Source organism: Gopherus evgoodei, chromosome 9 (assembly GCF_007399415.2).
Source record: "Gopherus evgoodei ecotype Sinaloan lineage chromosome 9, rGopEvg1_v1.p, whole genome shotgun sequence".
Classification (NCBI taxonomy): Eukaryota; Metazoa; Chordata; order Testudines; family Testudinidae; genus Gopherus; species Gopherus evgoodei.
In genome coordinates, this window is record NC_044330.1 from 97,925,387 (window position 1) to 97,946,397 (window position 21,011).

At 39.5% G+C, this 21,011-nt stretch overlaps 1 protein-coding gene across 2 annotated transcripts in view; it reads right to left on the bottom strand.

Moving 5' to 3' along the window:
• The window catches only part of MTM1 (myotubularin 1), a 58,168-nt gene extending 37,389 nt beyond the window's left edge, over positions 1–20,779 (bottom strand). Inside the window, exons 1-5 of one of the 2 annotated variants that reach the window (XM_030575163.1) lie at positions 20,611–20,779; positions 19,930–20,059; positions 4,402–4,470; positions 3,204–3,276; positions 1,144–1,238 (exon numbers count right to left, since the gene is read on the bottom strand). In XM_030575163.1, the coding sequence (XP_030431023.1) occupies positions 1,144–1,238; positions 3,204–3,276; positions 4,402–4,461 (228 nt within the window). In that variant the 5' untranslated portion in view covers positions 4,462–4,470; positions 19,930–20,059; positions 20,611–20,779. The remainder of the gene's footprint in view (positions 1–1,143; positions 1,239–3,203; positions 3,277–4,401; positions 4,471–19,929; positions 20,060–20,610) is intronic. The other variant, XM_030575162.1, reaches the window with a different exon arrangement.
• Between the last annotated feature and the right edge of the window lie 232 nt (positions 20,780–21,011).

Here is a 21,011-nt window from a genome sequence, read left to right on the forward strand (position 1 = left end):
TGTATTCTGTAAATGAGTTTGTTTCTTGCTTTAACTTTACAATGCAGACCCAAAACCGACTTGTTGATAAGTCCTCCCCCCTAATGTATGCTGAAAAATTGTGAAGTCACTCTATATCCCTGCCTATCTGATTTTTTCCAGGAACTGCCAATTTGTGTCTCGTTTCACTCAAGATACTGATGAAGCAGGAAAAGAGGGAAAAGCACAGAAGACACCTTGTAGTGACATTACATTAGCTCTGACTGTCTAATTGCAGATAGAATACAAATCAGTGAACTGAGAAGAATATAGCTAGTTATCCAGAGGTGCTAAAGTTCTAGTAAGACTATTGGCTTGGATCTGTCTGACAAATAGATTCATTCTCAAAAGTGTTAACAATATTCATATAATTAAGAAAAATATAGCTTTAAAATAAGTTGAGCTAGTTTGTAATTTTCTGTTAATGTTTGAAATTATAAATGACTGCATAGATATCTGAGAAAATTGTTTTCATCTTTCAAAGGCAACACCACAATCTTGCCTGCATTCATTTGTAAGAGTACAAACTAAGCTAAGACAACGAAACCTGAAAAATGATATACTAACTTTTTTAAAATAAAGATTTCTGCAGTAAAATTAATACCATATTGATTATTACAAGCTAATATTTCTGCTACTATCTTAACTGAATATCAGCTTCCTTTTGCTAACAACACAAATCTTTTTTGTGACAGCTCTATTTTTCTTCACATGAACTCTGCTGCAGGAATAAATAACTCTTGTATTGGCAATGTAAAACTATTGTCACAGCAATGAACTTTAGCACTGAAGAGGAAAATTGCCCACTTTTTTTGCATCTAAATATTGCCAACTTTTTACATCCAAGTAATAAAAGCTGTCTGAGATCGCAATGATCTCAGTTCAAGGGTTCTAAGACCTTGAGTCTGATTACAACAGAGCAGCCCATGATTTAGTTTTATTCTGTTTTGAACTCATAATTTCTTGAACAGCCATTGCTATTCCCCCACCATTGCAGTTCCACGGGCAGAGATTCATAGATTTCAAGGCCAGAAGGGACCAAAACAACAACAAACTATTGCATCTTATTACTGGTCTTCAGTTATGCAGATTTGCATTGTGAAAATGTTTACACGCACTACTCACTAGTTCCACACTTCTTAAGTATAGTCTGTAGTTTGTAACATACAGTCTTCCTTTAACAGCACCATTAAATGGACATACGTAGATAACTTCCTTGTCTGTAAATGAGAAACAGCATTTACCTTTAAAAAATTATGAAAAAAGCATAATTTAGGAGTTAAGGACAACACTAATAAGAAGCAGTAAAAAGGATCAAAGAGTCCTGTGGCACCTTATAGACTAACAGACGTATTGGAGCACGAGCTTTCGTGGGTGAATACCCACTTCGTTGGATGACTGTACTTATAATACATACTTAAAAAGGATGACTGTACTCATAATACAAATTTTATTAAGAGAAGGATCTGCATGAGGGGAAAACTTTTACATGTTAATTAACAGACCTTTAGAAAAAAAGCTGAATGTTTCAGATTCTACACACGCCCCAAGTCTGTTGATTTCTAACTACATCGGTATTTTCCTCTTCCTCACTCCCGTGTGAAAGAACTACACAAACATGAGGAAGTGAGTGAGATTTAAAATCTCTCTCTTTTATAGCGGTTGGACTGTACCTTTAAGATTCCAAAGTGAACACATTCTTAATGTTGATATTGTTTCATCTTTTGATGCTCTGCAACAAGTTCTCGTGTCAAGGTACACAATTCTATTTGTAGAGGTGTGATGGGGCTCATCATTAACAGTTCATCCTGGAGAGAACTACTCAATTTCACTTTGACCAGAGCCAAAGAACAGTTCACAGGGTAGCCTATACTGCAAATACTGGAGCCCTGGAGGCATTCTAAATACATCAGTACCGCTACTACCAATTAGTGAGGGCATCTGCAACGCAGGAAATACTACTACATATACAAATAACTGCTCTTAAAATCTATCATAAGCTTTGTGAAGAAATCTTATAGTAGTTGTTACTGCTCTCATTAAAAACAGAGATTTCATTGTGCAGTACATCCATTTTTCTCCCCACTTATTCCCCTGGCCCATTCTCCCCACCCACCCTCCACATCAAGAATTCCCACTCATTCTGTAGTACACTAACAATATAGGAAAAATCCGGGAAGCCACTCCTCCTCCCCCAATCTACTCTGCCCCAATTCCCTCCTTCACTTGCTCTATTAAAAATCTAGAAAATTCACATTAAAAAAATATTTAAAACCAGTTAAGGTTTTCATCAGTGTGATATCTTTCCAAAACAAACCATTAGACCAAGGTATGTCTACACAGCAACTAGACACCCACGGCTGGCCCATGCTAGCCAACTCGGGCTTGCGGGGCTCTGGCTATGGGCCTGTTTAATTGCTACGTAGACTTCCAGGCTCAGGCTCCAGCACAAGCTCAGGGACCTGGAGAAGTGGAAGGGTCCCAGAGCCTGGGCTCCAGCCTGAGCCCAGAAGTCTACATGGCAATTGTACAGCCCCACAGCCCGAGTCCCACAAGCCCAAGTTGGCTAGCATGGGCCAGCCATGGGTGTCTAGTTGCTGTGCAGCCATACCCAAAGAAATGTCAAGCTAAAGCACTTTTCCACTGAGGGGGATAGACTACACACCTTCACAAGGACCAGCCTTCAGTCTCCAACACATAAGGAAACACTACATACAGTCTTCCTTATGCTGTAATGCAAAAACCTTCACTACAATATCATACTTCCCTAACACAACAGGGCAACACCTGGCAGGTGGGCACAAGTCAACCCTGACACATGCTAATGTTGCTGAAGTTGTAGTTAAAGTTGCACATTATTGTGTGAGGGAGACTGATGTGTTATGTGCAGCATATAAAAAGGGAGTGTGGGAGTCCTGTCATTGCAAACATGCTGTATGGGCAGTAAGTTACAACTAAGAGGTTACCCTTATCTTGGCATTTCCTTGCATTTAAGGGTTTGCACTCCGTGGATGTCAGACTTCAACAACCTTGAATGTTCTTTAAAATAAAATGTTTGTTTACGGGAGTTCACTAAAAGTTACTCCACTACAAATTCACAACAGTGCAGAGATGAAACTACATATATATGGCCTACTAATCCTTCAATATGCACTAGGTTAGATTGTTCAATGATAATTTTTTACCTGTGATGCTAGTTTCTCCTGGTAGACGAGGTATTTCCTCATTTTGCTCCCATTTAGTTCCATCTTTTGGGATCTAAAGAGAAAGGTTGGTATAAAAACAAATTCATACTTAGTGCAACTCTTTCAAATCTTATAGCTATAAACTGTTTTAAAACACGAAATATCTAGTACATAAAGGAATAGGAACTTCAGTACAGGAACTGACATAGCAAAGCAAAATAATAAGGAACCCCTAAAATAATAATTCAGCTCTGTGCTTAATGTTATTTGCTAGAGAAATATTCAAAAATAATTTTTGAATTTAACTGGAATAAAATGTCTACATCTCAATGTCTCGAAAGGTTTTGTAGCTTCCAATTGTCTGGAATAAGAGTTATTCATCAGAGTTGCTTAGTTCAAGAGTTTAAAAATCTTTCCCACTTTTCAAATAGTTATATAAGCAAAATGTTCATCTCACTATTAGACACACTTTGCACATTTGGCACTTATATTTTTTAATAAAGATTTTAAGAGAAAGAACAGTGACAAGGCTGTAGTTCAACAAAAGTATTTCTGTAGAAGGTAGTGAGAAATACTTTTAAATAGCAAGTAAATCAACTTCTATCATGCTACTTAAGTGCAAGGATACACAGTCCACCAAGTAATGAAGAAGCAGCATCTATTTGCCTCAGAATAAATCAAGCTAAAATAATTAAAATAAAAATACTTCCTCTCCCAATACTTGTGATGAAAGAGTGCAGTTTAGCAGAGAGAGTACTTATCTTTAGGTAACTATGTTTAATCTCAAAGTGGGCCAGCTACTACGTGTAGTAAGATACAACTTGTTTATTAATTGTGTTACGGAATTTTTCTAAAGACAAAAAGAGCTGAATAGTAACAAAATTACAACATTCAACAATACTAGAAAAAGTGCAAAGCAATGTGCAAATTGAAACAGGATTGACTTTCGGATGCTGGGATAAGACATTTCTTTGTTTTCACAGGTTGATGCTTCAATCTTACAGTTTATTGTTGTTTCAAGTTGCATTTCAATTTTGGAAATAGAAATAATTTATACAGTTAAGAATAATAAAAGTTACTCAATAAATATTCATTTTGTGCTCAAGAACCTGAAAGCTAATGGCCCCTGGGATACCTGAGTTAAAAAGTGGGGAAAAAAAATACATAGCCACAATAATAGAGAAGAAGCTACACTCACCCTTTTAATTGACGAGCTCTCCAAGGAGTTTGAATTATATTTAGGTGATGAGGAGGCCATATTGGGGATCTGACGAGAAAGCAGATATTGGAAGACTTCAGCTAGACTGCATATATTATACAGAAGTTAGATGTAAGAACAGGAGAGAACAGGCTTTGAACGTTTGCAAAAAGAAGTTAATAAAATTTCAGATATATAGATTTATTGTAAAATGCCTTGCAATCTAATGTTTTACTCATTTAATTAATCACAATATTTTAAAGCCTCCAAAATAATAAAATAATAATATACTAGGTTTTTTTTAATTCCTTCCCACAGCCCCAAACAAAAGTCCCTAGAGTCCATATTATATATTTTGGGTATTTTTAAAATGTGATTAATGGAGTAAATTACTCTGCATACTTAGCTATTGTGTTCTGCTACACAACAGAAACATATACCCTTGTAATCTGTCACCTGAAGGTCTATATTATAAACTTTCATTTAGGAATACAAGGAACAAAATTAAATTAACTGGCATTTATCACACAGACCTTAAAATTTAAGCTTATAAGTTTACTCAGAAGTGTTTCAGAAAGACTGAGAGACCAGAATGGGAAAAACAGAAGGAATTCCCCAGTATTTTTATAGTCAGAAAACACAATCCCAACTTCCTCAAATTGAAGTGTCCATGAAGCCACCAGCAGGGGGAGTTTGCTGTATTTTTCTTGATCAGAGTAGCCTTGATATATTTAAATGAAGAGGCTGCTTTTTTCTTTTCTTTTTTTTTTTCCCTTTTAATTCAAGTTTAAAAAGCTGGTTTTGATTAAAGACAAAAGTGCGCCATTTCAGGATTTACTGTATAAAGCAAGCTTCAGTTTATTTTTTCTGATTTTTGCAGAAGGGGAACCTGTCTGCTTTAACCTCAGATGGGCAGAGGTGCAAGACTATTTTCCAGTAACGTATTTTTCTTCTACCAGTGACACTTTTCCTTAAGATTAACTATTAACTGAAAGCAGTCTTTTGAAAGGTCGTGGCTTTTAGGTAATAAAACCAAAAGATTGCTCTTATTACAGCCTTAATCAACAATGTTGTGTCCATGGATAAACACACCATGGCTTTTTTCCTACAGACTTTTGAAAAGATCCTTTTTGTCACTTGGTTTAATCTACCACTGCTTCTGCACAATAGCATGATACCAATGATGCTGCAGCAGTGTGAAACAGGCAGAAGTGATACCAGCAGTTTAAAATTGTAACCCTACTTGTTTTGAAATTGCTGTGACTGTACAGGAAAAATACTCCATGCAGGAGGAGCACAAGGGTAAAATAGAACTTCACTGGCTTGTCTTTTGAATAAGAGCAGGTAAATACAGGAATCCTAATATTCAATCTATTTACAAGTCTGTTTAAATTGCCATGATTTATGGCTTAGCAAAAAAATAGGGGAAAGTATAAAAACACACCTTCAGAAAACAAATAGAAACCCATTAATATTCCAAATGAAACCATGAGGAAAAAAGAATCTTTTGATTCAGCTTTTTTAACACTGTCATATCAAAGCATTACTTCCTTCCTAGATCTCCGTTTCAACTTTCTCCAAAACTTGTTTTGGTTGTGACCCAGAAGTGATTTTGGATTTTTATTCAATTTAAACATTTAGCCAGTTGAGCTCAAGAACAACCTTATCTTTGGATTCATGAAACCGAGAAACTTTTGTTTTAAAACTTACAATGTGGAACATACCAAGTGCTGAGGCAATTCTAATGCCTTTGCCATGTTTCATAGGAAGATAAATTGAGTGTGCTGTTCTAAAACTAAGTCTGGTGTATCTATTTGTGCCACCTTCAGGACGAACTGTTCCTAGTATTCAGCAGACAATACCTCAGAAACCACAGTTGTATTGATTTAATAATAGAAAAGGCAACTAGGTGTGAGAGAAGGTAGTTTGGAACTAGCAAATTTTCAGACAAATTTTCATAGTATAAAAAATATTGAACACAAGTTTGCAACCTTTTCTAAATCATAATGCTGTCATTTGTGTATATTTGAATACTCAACCGTCAAATGGCTGAAACTATTTTCTTTAAACTAAAACTGGCTTTTAACTGATATTTTTTGTACTTATTCTTGGTTCAAGTTTATTTTTATTAAAAGAAGAAGAAAGACTGTCCATTAAGCCATTTCACATACAGATGTTCACAAAGATACCTGAGCATTTACTGAAATCTCCCTTAAAGATATTCAGTTACAAGTTTAAAAATAAACGGTGAGGGAAGTTAAATACAACATTAAGACTGAGAATTTAGTTACTAAAATCATGTAATTCAGAGCTCAGAGTCCTTATTTCTTCTCGAACAACAATAAGATGTATTTATCTATCATCTTATATTAGAAACTATACAAATGTAAGTTAAGTCTTATACCACCCATATGAGGTAGGTAGGCAGGCAGGCATCTAGCATAGAAAATGAGCGCATGAAGGCACAGAAAGGGCAAGTGATTCGTTCAAGATCACAGCAAATTAGTAGTGGAACTGCAACAGACTGAAGGAATCCTAAACCCCTCAATTCCCTTGCCTGGCCACTGGACAACATTTCCTCCTATATTACAGGCACACAAAGTTGATTGGGGCTGTATGTAGCTGTACAAGTTGAATTGCATAGCTAAAACCCAGTCATCAAATTCACAGGACAGGCCTTATAATTTTAGCCCCATTACTTTCTTTGTATTTATGCAGAGTTTCACTGAATGGAGAAAAAAGTCTACTAGATACTTGCTAATTTATGGTTATAAAACCTTGATACACAGCAGTACAAAAAACCCAAATTGCTTTCATCCCATCAGCCCACTGAAAAACTCAAGTTTTCTAGTACACGTTGCGATGGAGCAAAAAAGTATGTTTGCTACACAACGTAGAACATACGGCATAAATACTTTTAGGAAATCTATTTGTCAATACTTCATAAGCCTTGTTTTTCTAGATATTTCAGTGATGATCTCAGTAATGATAGGAACAAAATCATTTGCTGACATCTATCTATTTCAAAAGATACAAAGAAGTGAAACATGTTCATATATAGTCACAGAACAATAGTCAAATAATTTAGTTTCATTTCCAATAGCCAGAAATGGCAAAAACTGAATTTCTTCAAAGCTATTAATATCAGATAAGATCTTACCACCAAACTAAAGAGTTCTTCATTACCCTTACTTTATATGCAAACTATAGCCAAGTAAATTAAACTTTGCATAAGACTTTATGAAGAAATAAGATAATGAACAAAATTCTAAATGAAGATCTACTTGAACAGATCAAGTTCTCATTGACAGTACCTGCCAATTCAAGAAGTACCCGATATTGTTTTTTTCCTTCAGACTAGAATAACTAATTGATTTTCAGAAAAGGTTTTTAAATCTCACATTAAACATTTCCCTTTAAAACACTGATTTCGTTTCTTCTGCGGAATAGATTAGAAGAGTTGTTTCTGGCAAACTGCCAAAGTGATATTGCTGCAGAGTCCAAAGGCATACTCATAGTCCTAAAATAGTTTCAACTTTCTAATTATTATGCAGCAACAGCACTAGCTCCATAGTAAGAAATTTTCAAGTGAATCAGTTTTGATCGTCCCTCTTGTCCCCCCAAATCCCTCACAAATACACTGCACAACACAAACCCATGTAAAAATACAAGCCTCAAAGCTGGTAGGTTAGCTCCTGGACAGACACACAACTTTTCTGCGAAAAATTTTAAATGAATCATACGAAGAACTGCTGTATTAGGACATCCTAAATACATACTGTGTTAAATAGTTGGTACATTCTCCCCTCAGCCACTGTGCAGGAGAGAAAAAAGAAGATACAAAGTGTTCTTTTACTTAATGTACTTGAGTTCTAGCAACCAGATTTAAAATATAGTCGTTCAAAGTCTTATTACAAGTTTATTAAAACATGATATAGTAACATTGAGAGAGAATGATGGTTCAGATGACCTAAAAATAATTTGGACCTAAGTTTTCATTAAAAAACAAAAAACTATACCTATACTAGCTCTGCCTAAGGTTCATAAGGTTGGGGCCTCACTAAGCTTCCTCAGAGCTTGAAAGAGCAGGCACCAAAGGCCCGATTTTTACAAGGTATTCAGGCACCTAAAGATGCAGGCTAGGCACCCAGTGGAATTTTCAAAATCACAGAGGCACCAAACCCCCAGTGATTTCAATAGGAGTTTGGTGGTATGGGATTTTCAAAAACGGCTACAGGTACCTAACTGCATCTTTAGGACTTAAATACCTCTAAAAATCTGGTCCTAAGCCTTGAGAGTAGCTTGTCAAACCCACTCAAAGATCATGGTTTGGGAGTGACTACTGAGGCTCCTTGTGGGGTTTCTTTCCTCCCGCAAATTGCAGGAGGTCCACAAGAGGGTAAAACCTCAACTTCCCTTCAATCCTCTCATTTTGTCACCCTTCCTAAAGAACTTGGGAGATCTGCAAGAGTGAAGAAGAGAGCAAGAGGCATTCACTCTTTTCCTGAACACCTCATCACCCCCTTATAAAGTCTGGCAGCTCCCCTCAAGAATTTGCAAAGTTCACTAGGACAGTGGTTCTCAAACTTTTGCACTGGTAACCCCTTTCACATAGCAAGCCATTGAGTGCAACCCTCCCCCTTATAAAATATATAAGGAAGTGTTTTTAATTAAAACTATAATAAACCTATTGCTCGAGGTGAAGCAGGGTTTGGGGTGGAGGCTGACAGCTCATGACCCCCCATGTGATAACCTCGTGACCCCCTCAGAAGTCCCAACCCCCAGTTTGAAAACCGCTGCACTACGACTCTTAAAAGGTTTGGAAACCACCACCAACTCCATTATTAGGATCTAATGTCCAGTGAGCCAAATTTGGATCACTGGAGTCCTAACAAGAGTGATTTGGCTCATTTGGGGTCCAGGATCCAATTAAGGATCCTTTGACATTGATGAGTCTTCTAAAGCCTTATCTATATACGAGAATTACTGTTTAACTAAAATCAGTATTTAAATCGATATTATTATAGTTGTGCAAACCCTTATGTGGACACATTTAAAGTCACTTTGTACCCAACATATCAATTTAACTTTATTCAAATTACATTTGAGTATTACATTGAGGCATGCATACTTACAACTAATGTTGTGTAATTAGTGTAAGTTATTGATAACATAGCATTTGCTTCTTTACAGATACCTATTCTTAAGCCACTATCATTGATTAGAACAGAAAAACAATGGCTTTTAAAAAGTCACAGCACCTTAATGGCAGTTATATTACCATGAAGCACTTCATATAAGATGTTTCTTTGCTATTAATTGCTACTGATTCCTCATTCATTTATAGTAATTCCTTACTACATTTAGTTTCAGAATATGCAAATAGGATAAATGAATGAAATCTTATTCAGTAAAATATATACTTAATATATCTCTATAGTCTTTGGGATGAAGAAAAAGTAGGAATACACCAATATGACAGTTAGAAGATGAAACAATAATTTGGTGTGGAGAGACATTTTTTTTTTTGAATACTAAAAGGAAAAGTATTGGATTTTTGTAGATTTTTTTCAGCAGTGATTACGTTCACTGCCGACAAACAGCGTCATCCAAAGAGGTGGCCCTTGCCAAATTTCGGCGGCATTTCCGCTGATGCTCATCTGCCACCATGGTCCTCCGTGGCTTGTCATCTGGCACTTGCCAGACAAAAAAGGTTGGGGACCACTGTCTTAGAGAAACAAGTTTATTTATGGGAGCTAATGCTGCCCGCTTCTTAATTACAATATCACCTGAAAGTGAGAATAGGCATTCACATGGCACTTTTGTAGCCGGCATTACAAGGTATTTACGTGTCAGATGGGGCATATGAATGTTTAGCCTTTCATGCTTTGGCCACCATTCAGAGGACATATTTTAATGCTAAAGATGCTCATTAAAAAAAAAATGTGTTAATTAAATTTGTGACTGAACTCTTTGGGGGAGAATTGTATGTGCCCTGCTCTGTTTTACCCGTTTTCTCCCATATATTTTATGTTATAGCAGTCTCGGATGATGACCCACTTTCACTGCAGATTTAACAAAGCACAAAGAAGGTACCAATGTTAGATTTCTGGTAGAGTGGTAACATGAGGAAAGGATGACATTATGGCTCATCGCAAGTGACATAGGCAACTACAGTGAAGTTAATTATATGCACAAATACTAGAGGTGACTAAACAGGATGGGGGACATTTACTTAAACCAGGATCACCTTTAGTAATTATAAGGTGAAAAAAGAGAGAAAGTCTGATAGTTTATCTTATCACAATGTCTACAATATGAATCCATCAGTGACAATACATGATGATACCAAATATTTGCACTCTGTGCTACCCAAAATCATGCTTTGCGTAAAAAAAAAAGTTAATATCTGAAGACCTGTCAAATTTCTGGTATGAAAAACATATGAATTGTCTGCTTATATTTTCAGACAACAACTGAAAGTGTTGCATCAGAGATGAAGGCAAGTAACATCAGACTCACACAATACTCAAGAAAGAGATCTTTCCCATGTTATTAAGTTACTTATTTACGATTTGCAATGGATCTGCAGTTTTGTCATATAAATAAAGATGATGGTACCGAAATCAATATTTGCATGTTTGAACATGATTTTAAATGAAAAAGTATAGCAAGCAACGAGGAACAATGAAGATAGATTAAAATAATTTGTTACCTTGAATATAAGTGGCAAATACAGAGCAGTGCAGATATATATAAGTATGGAAACAAAGAATATAAAAAGAAAAATATAAGTGGAAAAACAATTGCACGTAAGAAGATTTTAGAGTTACTATAACACATAGAAGTCTGTACAACCTATGTAACAACTTGCAGATGCAATGAGAAAAAGATGATGTCCTGTCTCCAATAATAAAATATAAAGGACAAAAAACAAAGTCACTGTCTCTTGGCAGAGTTGGATTTTTTGTATACAATACTAGCCTCCACAACTGTGCAAAAGACATACACACATATAAACATGTAGGGAAGAGCAGAAATCTAGGGAGATCGCTCTCACATGGAAGAATTCCGTTAAAATTAAGCTAAGAGAGTGAGTGCTTATTAACAAAAGATAAAAGCAAAAAATCTGAAGTCAGGACTAGAAAGCAGAATACAAAACTGAATAAATAAATCAGGACAAGCAGAAACAATCTTATCCATGATCTTAAAATGATCAATGAAATCCACAACTTTCCCTTAACACAGAGGGGATATGGTCAACCATACCAGACGAAGACAGCAATAAGGTAGATGAATTTCAAATGTCACAAAAAGTGTAAAGGAAGCTGCCGAAAAATAAGCAGAGTATGAAAACATGTAGAAGAGTTCCAACATCCTTGTAATATAATATAGGATGAAGTATCAAAATATTTTAAAAGTGCCAATAGAAGGTTTAAGTCATTCTGTTTATGCATATTTAAAAAGAAAATAATGATTCTCATATAAAAGGTTGAACTGTCAAGGCAGATTGTACCTGCAAATTAAACACTGAAAGAAGTAAAGAATGATGTTAAAACGATACACTCGAAGTTGTGATATTCAGCTTCAAGAAATTTCAAGATTTTCAAATTTAAATGCCAATGATACAACTAATAGTCACCAAGAATTATAGAAAAAATGAAGGCAATTTAAGTATCACTGGTATACACACTCACTGCTGCAGGCCACCAGCCCTCACTTGTTAGTTAGCAAGAAAATGCCAGATGAAAAAGAAAAATTCCTAAAATCATAAGCAGAATGAGCAAACCTGAAAGCACAGTGCTTCAACAATAGGTTTTAAACAGGAGAGGAAATATTAAGACAATTTCCAAAAGTGCACAATAAATCTAAGATTCCCTTCTGTCACAATTCAGTGGGAAGTTAGAACTGTGACCTCTACCCAGTGTCTTTGTGGGCACCCTTTCTAAGGCCTTGTCTACACTACAGGGAAAAGTTGGTCTAAGCTACACAATTTGAGTTATGTGAACAGTGTAACTCAAGTCAACGTAGCTTAGATCTACTTACCACAGGGTCCACACTACACGATGTTGATGAGAGATGCTCTCCTGTCAACTTCCCCGACTCTTCTTGATCCAGTGAAGTACAGAAGTCGATGGGAGAGCAATCCGCAGTTGATTTACTGGGTCTTTACTAGACCCACTAAATCGACCACCAATGCATCGATCGCTGCATGTGGATCCTCCAGTGAATGTACACAAGTCCTAAGTGTCAGACCTCTGCCCACACTTTAGACTGGATCACCAGATTAGCCCACCCCCATTCCAATGGTACTGCCACTGTTAGGAGTGCCTTAGACTCACATTACAGCCCCTCTCTAGTGCACTCAAGTGTCAAATTTTGCTACCTTCACCTCTCTCCATGTGGAGGCCCTCAATTCTACCACTCAGACTAGCTCGTGCAGTGGCAGCTCCCCCCATTTACAATTGTGTTAACACAACAGACCCAATTGTATTTGGCATCTATAAGAAATGAGTCTCTGGAAGCCTGAGGCCAGTGATTGAGTAAAGTGACTACAAAACAACTTATTCAAAACAAACATATCATCTATTTATGCAAAGGTACATACCAAGCCGGGAGAAAGATTAAAACAACAGTCTATACACATCTGGTCCCAACTAATCTCGATCCCTTCCTTGCAAGTTTTGCATTTTCTTGCACTTAGCCAAGATACCACCATTTCTGTGCTTCTCCCTCTTACGTCTAGGATTGCCAACCCTAACGGATTGGTTGGGAGTATACCGAAATTGGCTTCAGTCTCCCGGTGACCTTTCAAAGCAATCCTAGACATTTTAATATGACAAAAGTCCAGTCAGCGGCGCAAAGGCGGGCTCCCTACCTGTCCTGGCTCCATGTGGCTCCCAGAATGGGATGGCCTGTTTGGCTCCTAGATGCAGGGGTGGCCAGGTCTCCACGCGCTGCCCCTGCACCCTGCCCTGAGCACCAACTCCACAACTCTTATTGGCCAGGAACTGTGGCTAACGGGTGGTGCCAGCAGGCAGGGGCAGTGCACAGAGCCACCTGGCCACGCCTCCACCTAGGAACTGGACATGCCAGTCGCTTCCAGGAACTGCCCAAGGTAAGCGCTGTCCAGAGCTTGCACTCCTGCCTCACTCCCTCCTACATCCCAACCTCCTGCCCCAGCTCTAAGCCCCTTCCTGAACCCAAACTCCCACCTAGAGCCAGCACCATACATACCCCCTGCAACAACTCCCTGCCCCAGGCTCAGTCTGGAGCCCCCTCCCACACTCTGAACTCCTCAGCCCCATCCCCTAGCCTGCATCCCCTCCCACACCCCAACCCTCTGCTCCAGCCCGGTGAAAGTGAGTGTGGGTGAGGGAGAGCAAGTGACAGCGGGAGGGAGGATGGGGGGGCACCTTGGGGCAGGGGTGGGAAAATGGTGTTTGCATTTGTACAATTAGACAGTTGGCAACCCTACATTATGTCCCTAGCTATGGCTGCCCGATCACACCAGTTCCTCTCCAGGCCAGGATCTAACAGTCTAGTGCCCTTTTGACCCCAGGCACAGGCCTGAGAAAATTAATCTGCTAGCCTGATTGTAGCCAGGCATTTCCCTATTAGTAGCTCCCCCATTGTTTCCTTGAGGATACTAGGTATTCTCTCTGGCAGTACCTTATCTTTGTCATTATTTCCTGTTTGTTTCCCCCAACAGCCTCCTTTGACTTAAATTCCATTAAATCAGACAAGATATCAAACAACTAAACGGAAGTGAAGATTATATTCATAAAAGAAATACAGATAAATCCCCCTTTCTCCACATCTTCAGATCCAAAATCAATAGCATCCAAAAGTTTTCAGCCTAAGAGTCATATGTCCTATTTCAAAATGTGAAGGAGACAATCAGGTGAGATAGCACAGTTTAAACCTACAATATTTTTCCCCTCTCTAACCCCTTCCTGTCTTCTCTCAAGAAACTGCACTGAAAGCAAAAAGCAGCTCCCAATTTGGGTGCCTACAAATAAATTTTACTTTCTAAGTTACTCAGATGCTTCTTCAGCTTCCCAGCTGGGCTTAGAGAGGAAACTGATGGCTTCCCTTTTTTTTTTTTCCCCCTTTTTCTTTTTTTATCAGTCCTTTTCACAGTACATCTGCTGCTCCTCTTGCTAGTTCTCTCTCCTATGGGCCCCATCCCTGCACCAACTGCTATGCAACTTGCTTGCTTCCCCGCCCTTTCCATTCCTGTAAAGACAACATGGCTCCAACCTTCTGCCCTCTCTTCCCTCATCCCTCCCCTCAAAGGAGCCCCTCCTCAGATACTTACTCTTTACTCCCCGTCTGAAAAAAAAAAAAAAAAAGCTGTCAGAGAGCACATTATAAGTTTGTAATTAAATACAAACATTTTCTTCATAACAAAGTCACTCTCAAGATATACAGTTAAGAACTTTAAGACAACAGGCTAGAAATCAGTTCCTTAAAATCCAGCAACCCCACTAAGCTTTCATTTTCTTTGCTTGCACATTCAGATATATCTATCTCACTCATCACATTTATTTCAGTTGCTACGTCACGTTCAAAGTTTCTGGCTTTGGATGCCAAATAGGACCTGAAAATAATAGTCTATATAGTAGGGTAAGCTGCATAACAACAATTCCATTAGGTCAGAAGACCATAGCATTCTAAGCTCATCTTGGTTTACATATGTCATTGATGATGTCTCTACCCTTACTGTCTGAATGGTCCTGCTGACTGTGGTCTGAATAAAATCATGACGGCATGCCTAACCAATATGGGAATAGAGTAGCCATTTACATTGCCAGACTGGACATTCCATTTGCACCAAGAGCAATTCACAAATTCAGTCAAGTGCGTCTACCTGTGGAGCTCCAAGTCTCTTGGAGTTTTGAAGGCAGACAAAAATCCATGCAGCAATCAGTATGTGCAAATTGCCTGATAAGTCAAACCACCTTCATGTGGAAAGCTCTTTATATATGTGGCTTGACTGAATAGTATATGCTCTATCTGCAGAATTTCCTAATATTATTTAGACCTTCTTGTAGGTTTACATAAGTGAAGTCAGTCAATTTCATCGCTGATGTACGCAGATTCTTGAGCGTGTCTCATAAGGAGGACTGTCGTCAGTAGTATCACTTCTAGCTCCAGAAGACGTTTCTATCTGCTCTGTGCGGATACTGAGCTCTTTTCCAGGCTGGCCTGCTCTTTTAGGACTATGCAGTAATGCCTCTGACATCACCAATTCTCTGTGAGACTACGAATGAGAAGTTGGATCATGAGAGGTACACTATTAAGGAGTTGGAACCACTCCCAACAGTTTCCTCATATGCACCAAACATATACATAACAAGACAATGACCCCTGCCACAAAGAGCTTACAATAGAATTGTATGAAATGAGAACAGGGAGGATACAATACAGTGCACAAGATAACAGTGAGATAATAATGATTAATATAATAAGCAGCAATCATAGTACTCCAGCTGCCTAAGGAATGTCAAGCATATTATAGACATCATGGCACTGTTAGGTTTTAAAGAGATTTAAAGGAAGAGAATGTGGTGGCCTTGTAGATTTTTTACAAGGAGTCTCCCCATGCTGCCTCTTACACAAACGAGAAGTGTGAAAATACTCAACGGAAAATTTGACAAGATACTCTTCCAATGCCTCCTAGAACCAGGAGACAAGATGTTATTGTACCAATGGCTTTAAATAAATAAAAATTAACATTACAATGAAAACACCCTGCTGTTCTAGAGCAGGTATTGAATGAAAAAATTTTCTAGGAAATCCAACTCTTATTTGGAGAGGATTTTTACCGCTCCTAGGCTTTCCTCCTCAAATTCTGTTTCAGCATTTTCCTTTGTAGTCTGAACTCTAACTTCTACCCAAATTTCAAAAAGACTGCATTTGAAGAGTTAATTAGACCTCCTTTAAGGTCACTTAAGGTGCAGACTACATATTCCTGTCATTGGCCTCCAACAGTACTTTCTCTAACTGTTCTCCTCCTTTAAATTATGTTGAAAAAATTGCTTGGAGAGGTTGCCATGGAGGAGCCAACAATGTCTTTTAGCAATAGCATTAGAAGCCATATCTCACAAGACAGATTCAATAGAAGTGTGTACCAATAGATGTAGCTGAAGTAAGCTTTTTGCAGATTGACTTGTATTTACTGTCTTGCTATATATCCTCTGTCTTCATATCACCAAGAAAAAGCAGCATGCACTTCAGTGGTTCCCAATATTTTTTTTTGTTAGTGCCTGTCCCCAGTGCCACATCGTGAAAGTGCCATCTCTTTTTTTCTGTCTCTCCCTCCCCTCCCCTTGTCATCCTCATGTTCTTCCTTTGCCACTCTTGCATTTTTCTGACTTGTCCCTTACTTACCTCCTACTTTAATTTACTCTCTGGTAGCTCTGATTCCCCTACTCATTATCCCACTCAATTCAAAGCCATACACTGCCAGAGTGGGGGAACATCCACTGTTGCCCTCCAAAGCTGATGTGAGTGCCACGCGAGCACAGCAAACAAGGTTCAGGTGTGGCAGGTTGCTCAGTCTGAAGTCCTGTACAGTGAGCTTCTGCTGCAGCAAGCTACAGAAAGACGCACAACAGGAGCAAAGGAAAAAAGGGAAACAGACTGAGCAGCACATTTGCAGTATGTGCACATGTAGTTAGGAATGATCTGCAGCTTTCCAAGCCAGACAGACCCTTTTTTCTACTTTGCATCCCATTGAAGTAGTCTGTACCTCCCATACCGCCACTCATGTTGCGAAAAACTGATGTAGCTGATGAAAATGTTTGAGAAGCAACAGATGCTGCTTCAAAGTTTCTTTTAAGAAAGTCTTCAGTCTCTCTTTCTGCTTGTTCTTTTTGAAAGATATCCCCTCAGGCCACACTAGCTCTATTGCTAAAGATTAAACTGACATTTCCACCTATGAAATGGAAGTTATTTCTCCTTTACATTGCTATACCTTATAAAAACTTAATTATGATGGTTGAAATGACAACCTGTGTCCAGGTTTTCCCCAATTCCCCATTGATAATGTTCTCAAACAATGGATATATTAATGTGCCATTCTCTTTCATCGATACTTTTCATTCCCTTTAGTCCATTTTTCAGTGCTGTGTTGGATTTATCCCCAGTGCCTATAAAAACTAGCTAAAGGATGGGGAGAGGCAGGGGTGAGGAGGACATGAATCTTGCTTTCTATCAAATGTGTGGTCATCTGGAAGACCCATTTCTTCAGGGGAATTATGTTTTTAAACATGCTGTTAGCAATGTTATACCTCTCCAGAATGCCCACCCTCTAAGTGGGCAACTGATCATTGAGATAACCTGGCTAAAACATCAATCCTACTGGGTGGCGCCATCACTTTCAGGGAGATCCTAACTTCACCTGCTGATCCCCCTTAGACTCTGTCAAGTCATTTCAGATGCAAAAGCATGACCCGATCCACTTCAGTGCAAGGCTGAATGACTACTGTAAACTAAGCACTTCCACTACAAATGGTGTTTACTTGGCTTGTGTGTTATAACTGGGCCTCTGGCAGGAATCCAACAGGTGGGGAGAGGCATCCCACCGTTGCCAGCAATGTTCTAGCAGGTATTAATTTTAAAATGCCAAAATAAGAAGCAAAAAATAAGGAACTCTCAACTGCTGATGTAAAAGGAAAAACTGAACTAACTCCACCTAAGTGAACTAAGTGGAGGCAAAATTTCAGCTGGGGAGGTAAAGGGCTTTCCCCTCAGGAACCCTAAGAATGACAGTTCCAAACTGGCCTCTAGCATTTATTTTCTTCTCTATTCTCTTCTACATAGGTTCTTATAAAGCACTCATCACTGTAGTGTCTGTGCAGTTTCCAGCAGCATATTAAGCAATGTGACTAACATCTGTCACATGTTTGCTCTCTGATCCTCTCCCCAGGGGAGAGGTGTGCAGTAGTGTTTTGTTTTGATGTATTATTTTAACACACACAGCTATACATTTATGTTGAAAAGACAGTACCTATGCAGAGGAAGTGGGCAACAACTGGGTCTGAAAAAGAAGTTGTAATTTATACAATTTCAATTCAATAACAATAAGCAATTTATGCCCTCTCTCACACATTTTAAAAATACTGTTACATAGTGTGCAAGATTCATTTTGTCAAAGATTTTAAGGGAATGTCATAATATATTGTGTAGCTATGACACACACCAGAAATGTATTCTACTAGACAAAAAAAAAGTTATAGAATTAGTTTGATCAAACTAGATGATGCAGAACCTAACTCTCTCTTCAGGAAATGTTTCTATTACCAGTTTCCTTCTGAGCAAACAAAGTATGATACATAGTATGGAAAATAATTCAACATTTCATATGGGTCTGTTTTTTTTATCTGAACTCTCTACTTTTGTCACTTGCAGGACAATACTAATTACATTTCAGCTTTCTGCACCTATCAGCTTTGATATCTTTAACTGGAAACCTAGTTTGTTTTTACCACCAAATGATGGATGAAAACCAAATATTATAGCAGTGTGTAATAAGTATGCTTTGTTTTTGTCCACCGATACAGTCTTCTGCCAGGAAAATTTTGTCCTTTAGACCTGGCTAATGACAAATAAGTCTGACCATAACAACACTATTTCCCTATGGGTAAGTAAAGGGTTCTGGACGGTAGACAATTATACCACAGCTACAGTCAAGCCAAACCATAAGAACCTATACACACATTTTCTGTCAGTCTGTTTTTTAACATAATATAACCTTGTTTATTAACTACACCACCAAAAGGGCAGCAATCTTCATACCAGATACAAATAAATACAAAATCCATTCAGTCGTTTAATATTAAGCAACACACAACTAATTTAAACCTAAAATGTATTCTAGTCTTTCAGCATCTCTAGAGGTATTTTTTGAGAGCTACCAAGAACTTCCCTCTTTCTCCTTAAAGGAAGCCCTACTCCCAGCACCATTCAAATTAACAAAAAAGATCTTATAAGATCTTGCAGTATAGCAATTCGAAAAACAATGCAGATGTTAAAATTGATTTACTTTTCTGATTTTATTCTAGCACTAACTCAGCCAAATGAACAAACTGCAAACATCACTCCCGTGTTTCCTACATCACATAGAAAAGACTGAAAACAAGGAGGACTAACAGCAAATTAGCAAATTGCTAGAAAGAACTAATCTCATTAGGAATCAAATAAAAATATTTGCTCTGAAATTAAAAAACCTGCCCCACATTTTAATGTCATTGGGAAGGGAAACTTTTCTGGAGGGGGAAGAAAAAAATCTATGTAAGCACCTCTACTCCCCTGAAGAATGTGTCATGTATTTCAATTAAACATTTAACATCTCATTTTAAATCACCAACGCTGAGGCCATCAGAGCAGCTAGAAACAGAAGAAGAATCCAGAGGGAATGAACAGTAACAGAAACAGACTCCTAAAGAGCCCCATGAAGCAGCATCTCCCTTTGAAGCCAAAGGTAATTTACACAGCACCCAAACCGAGAGCAACACAGACACTGGGGGAAGGGAAATCTCTCCACGGCCCGATATCCTTCTCCAACACAACTCCCAGCTTTTAAAAGGGTTTAGGATGGCAGGAAGGTGGGAGCCTAGAGAGTGTCTTGGGAGACAAGGTGAGCTGTGACCTGAGAGAAGGGAGAGGAAATGGCCTGAGAGTTAATCATCACACCAAGCTCTAGGGAAGTGAAGTGATGTTCCGTGGGATGGGGCTGATCTGGAGGGAGAGGCGCTGGAAAGACGGGGTGGCAGGCCTGGTGATGGCTGGAAGAAGGGGTGTTATGTAGCCTCGGAAGGGAAAGGGAAAGAGGGTGCCACGAGTGGAGGGCAGCGACCTAGGGGGTAAAGACCCTGCGGTGTGGGGGCTGCCCTAGGCGGTCTGGGGGGGGCATGGCAGCTGGGAGTGACCTAGCAGGCGGGGCGGGAGAGGTGTCCGTGAGGGTGCGGTGGGGGAGGGGTATGGCGGGGGTTCGTGTGAGGGAGGAGAATGGGGTGGGGGGGCGCCAGGGGTATGGGGCTGGGGCGTGCCAGGGTGGAGCTGCAGGGGCGCGGGTGGGGGTGGGGGAGGGGTATGGTGGGGGTTGCTGTGGGGGCGGGAGGGAGGAGTACATCGCGCGGAGGGGGGGGAGGAGGGTCCGCAGGAGCCGCCTGTTGCCCGGCGGGAGGCCAGGACACTCACCGCGCTCTAGTCGCCGTTTTCCCCCTGCCGTGGGTCCGAGTCCCGCTTCCGCGCCGAGCGCACCCCTCACGGCACGGGCCAACTTGGGCCTGTCACGTGACCGGGCCGGAGCGGAGCCCCTCGTCTAAGGGTTTGACTGAAGGGGCTCGGCCGAGCTGGGCCGCGGGGCCTGCCGGGAACTGTAGTTTGCTTGGGCAGGGACGGGCCGCGGGGCCTGCCGGGAGCTGTAGTTTGCTTGGGCAGGGACGGGCCGCGGGGCCTGCTGGGAGCTGTAGTTTGCTTGGGCTGAAAGCGCCTGTCTCAGGTCCATATCACAACGACCGACTCTAAAAAGAGCCAGGATGAGAAAGTGGCCGGGTGGGGGCAGAGTGGCAAAGGAGACCCATGAACCCCTGCAGGAC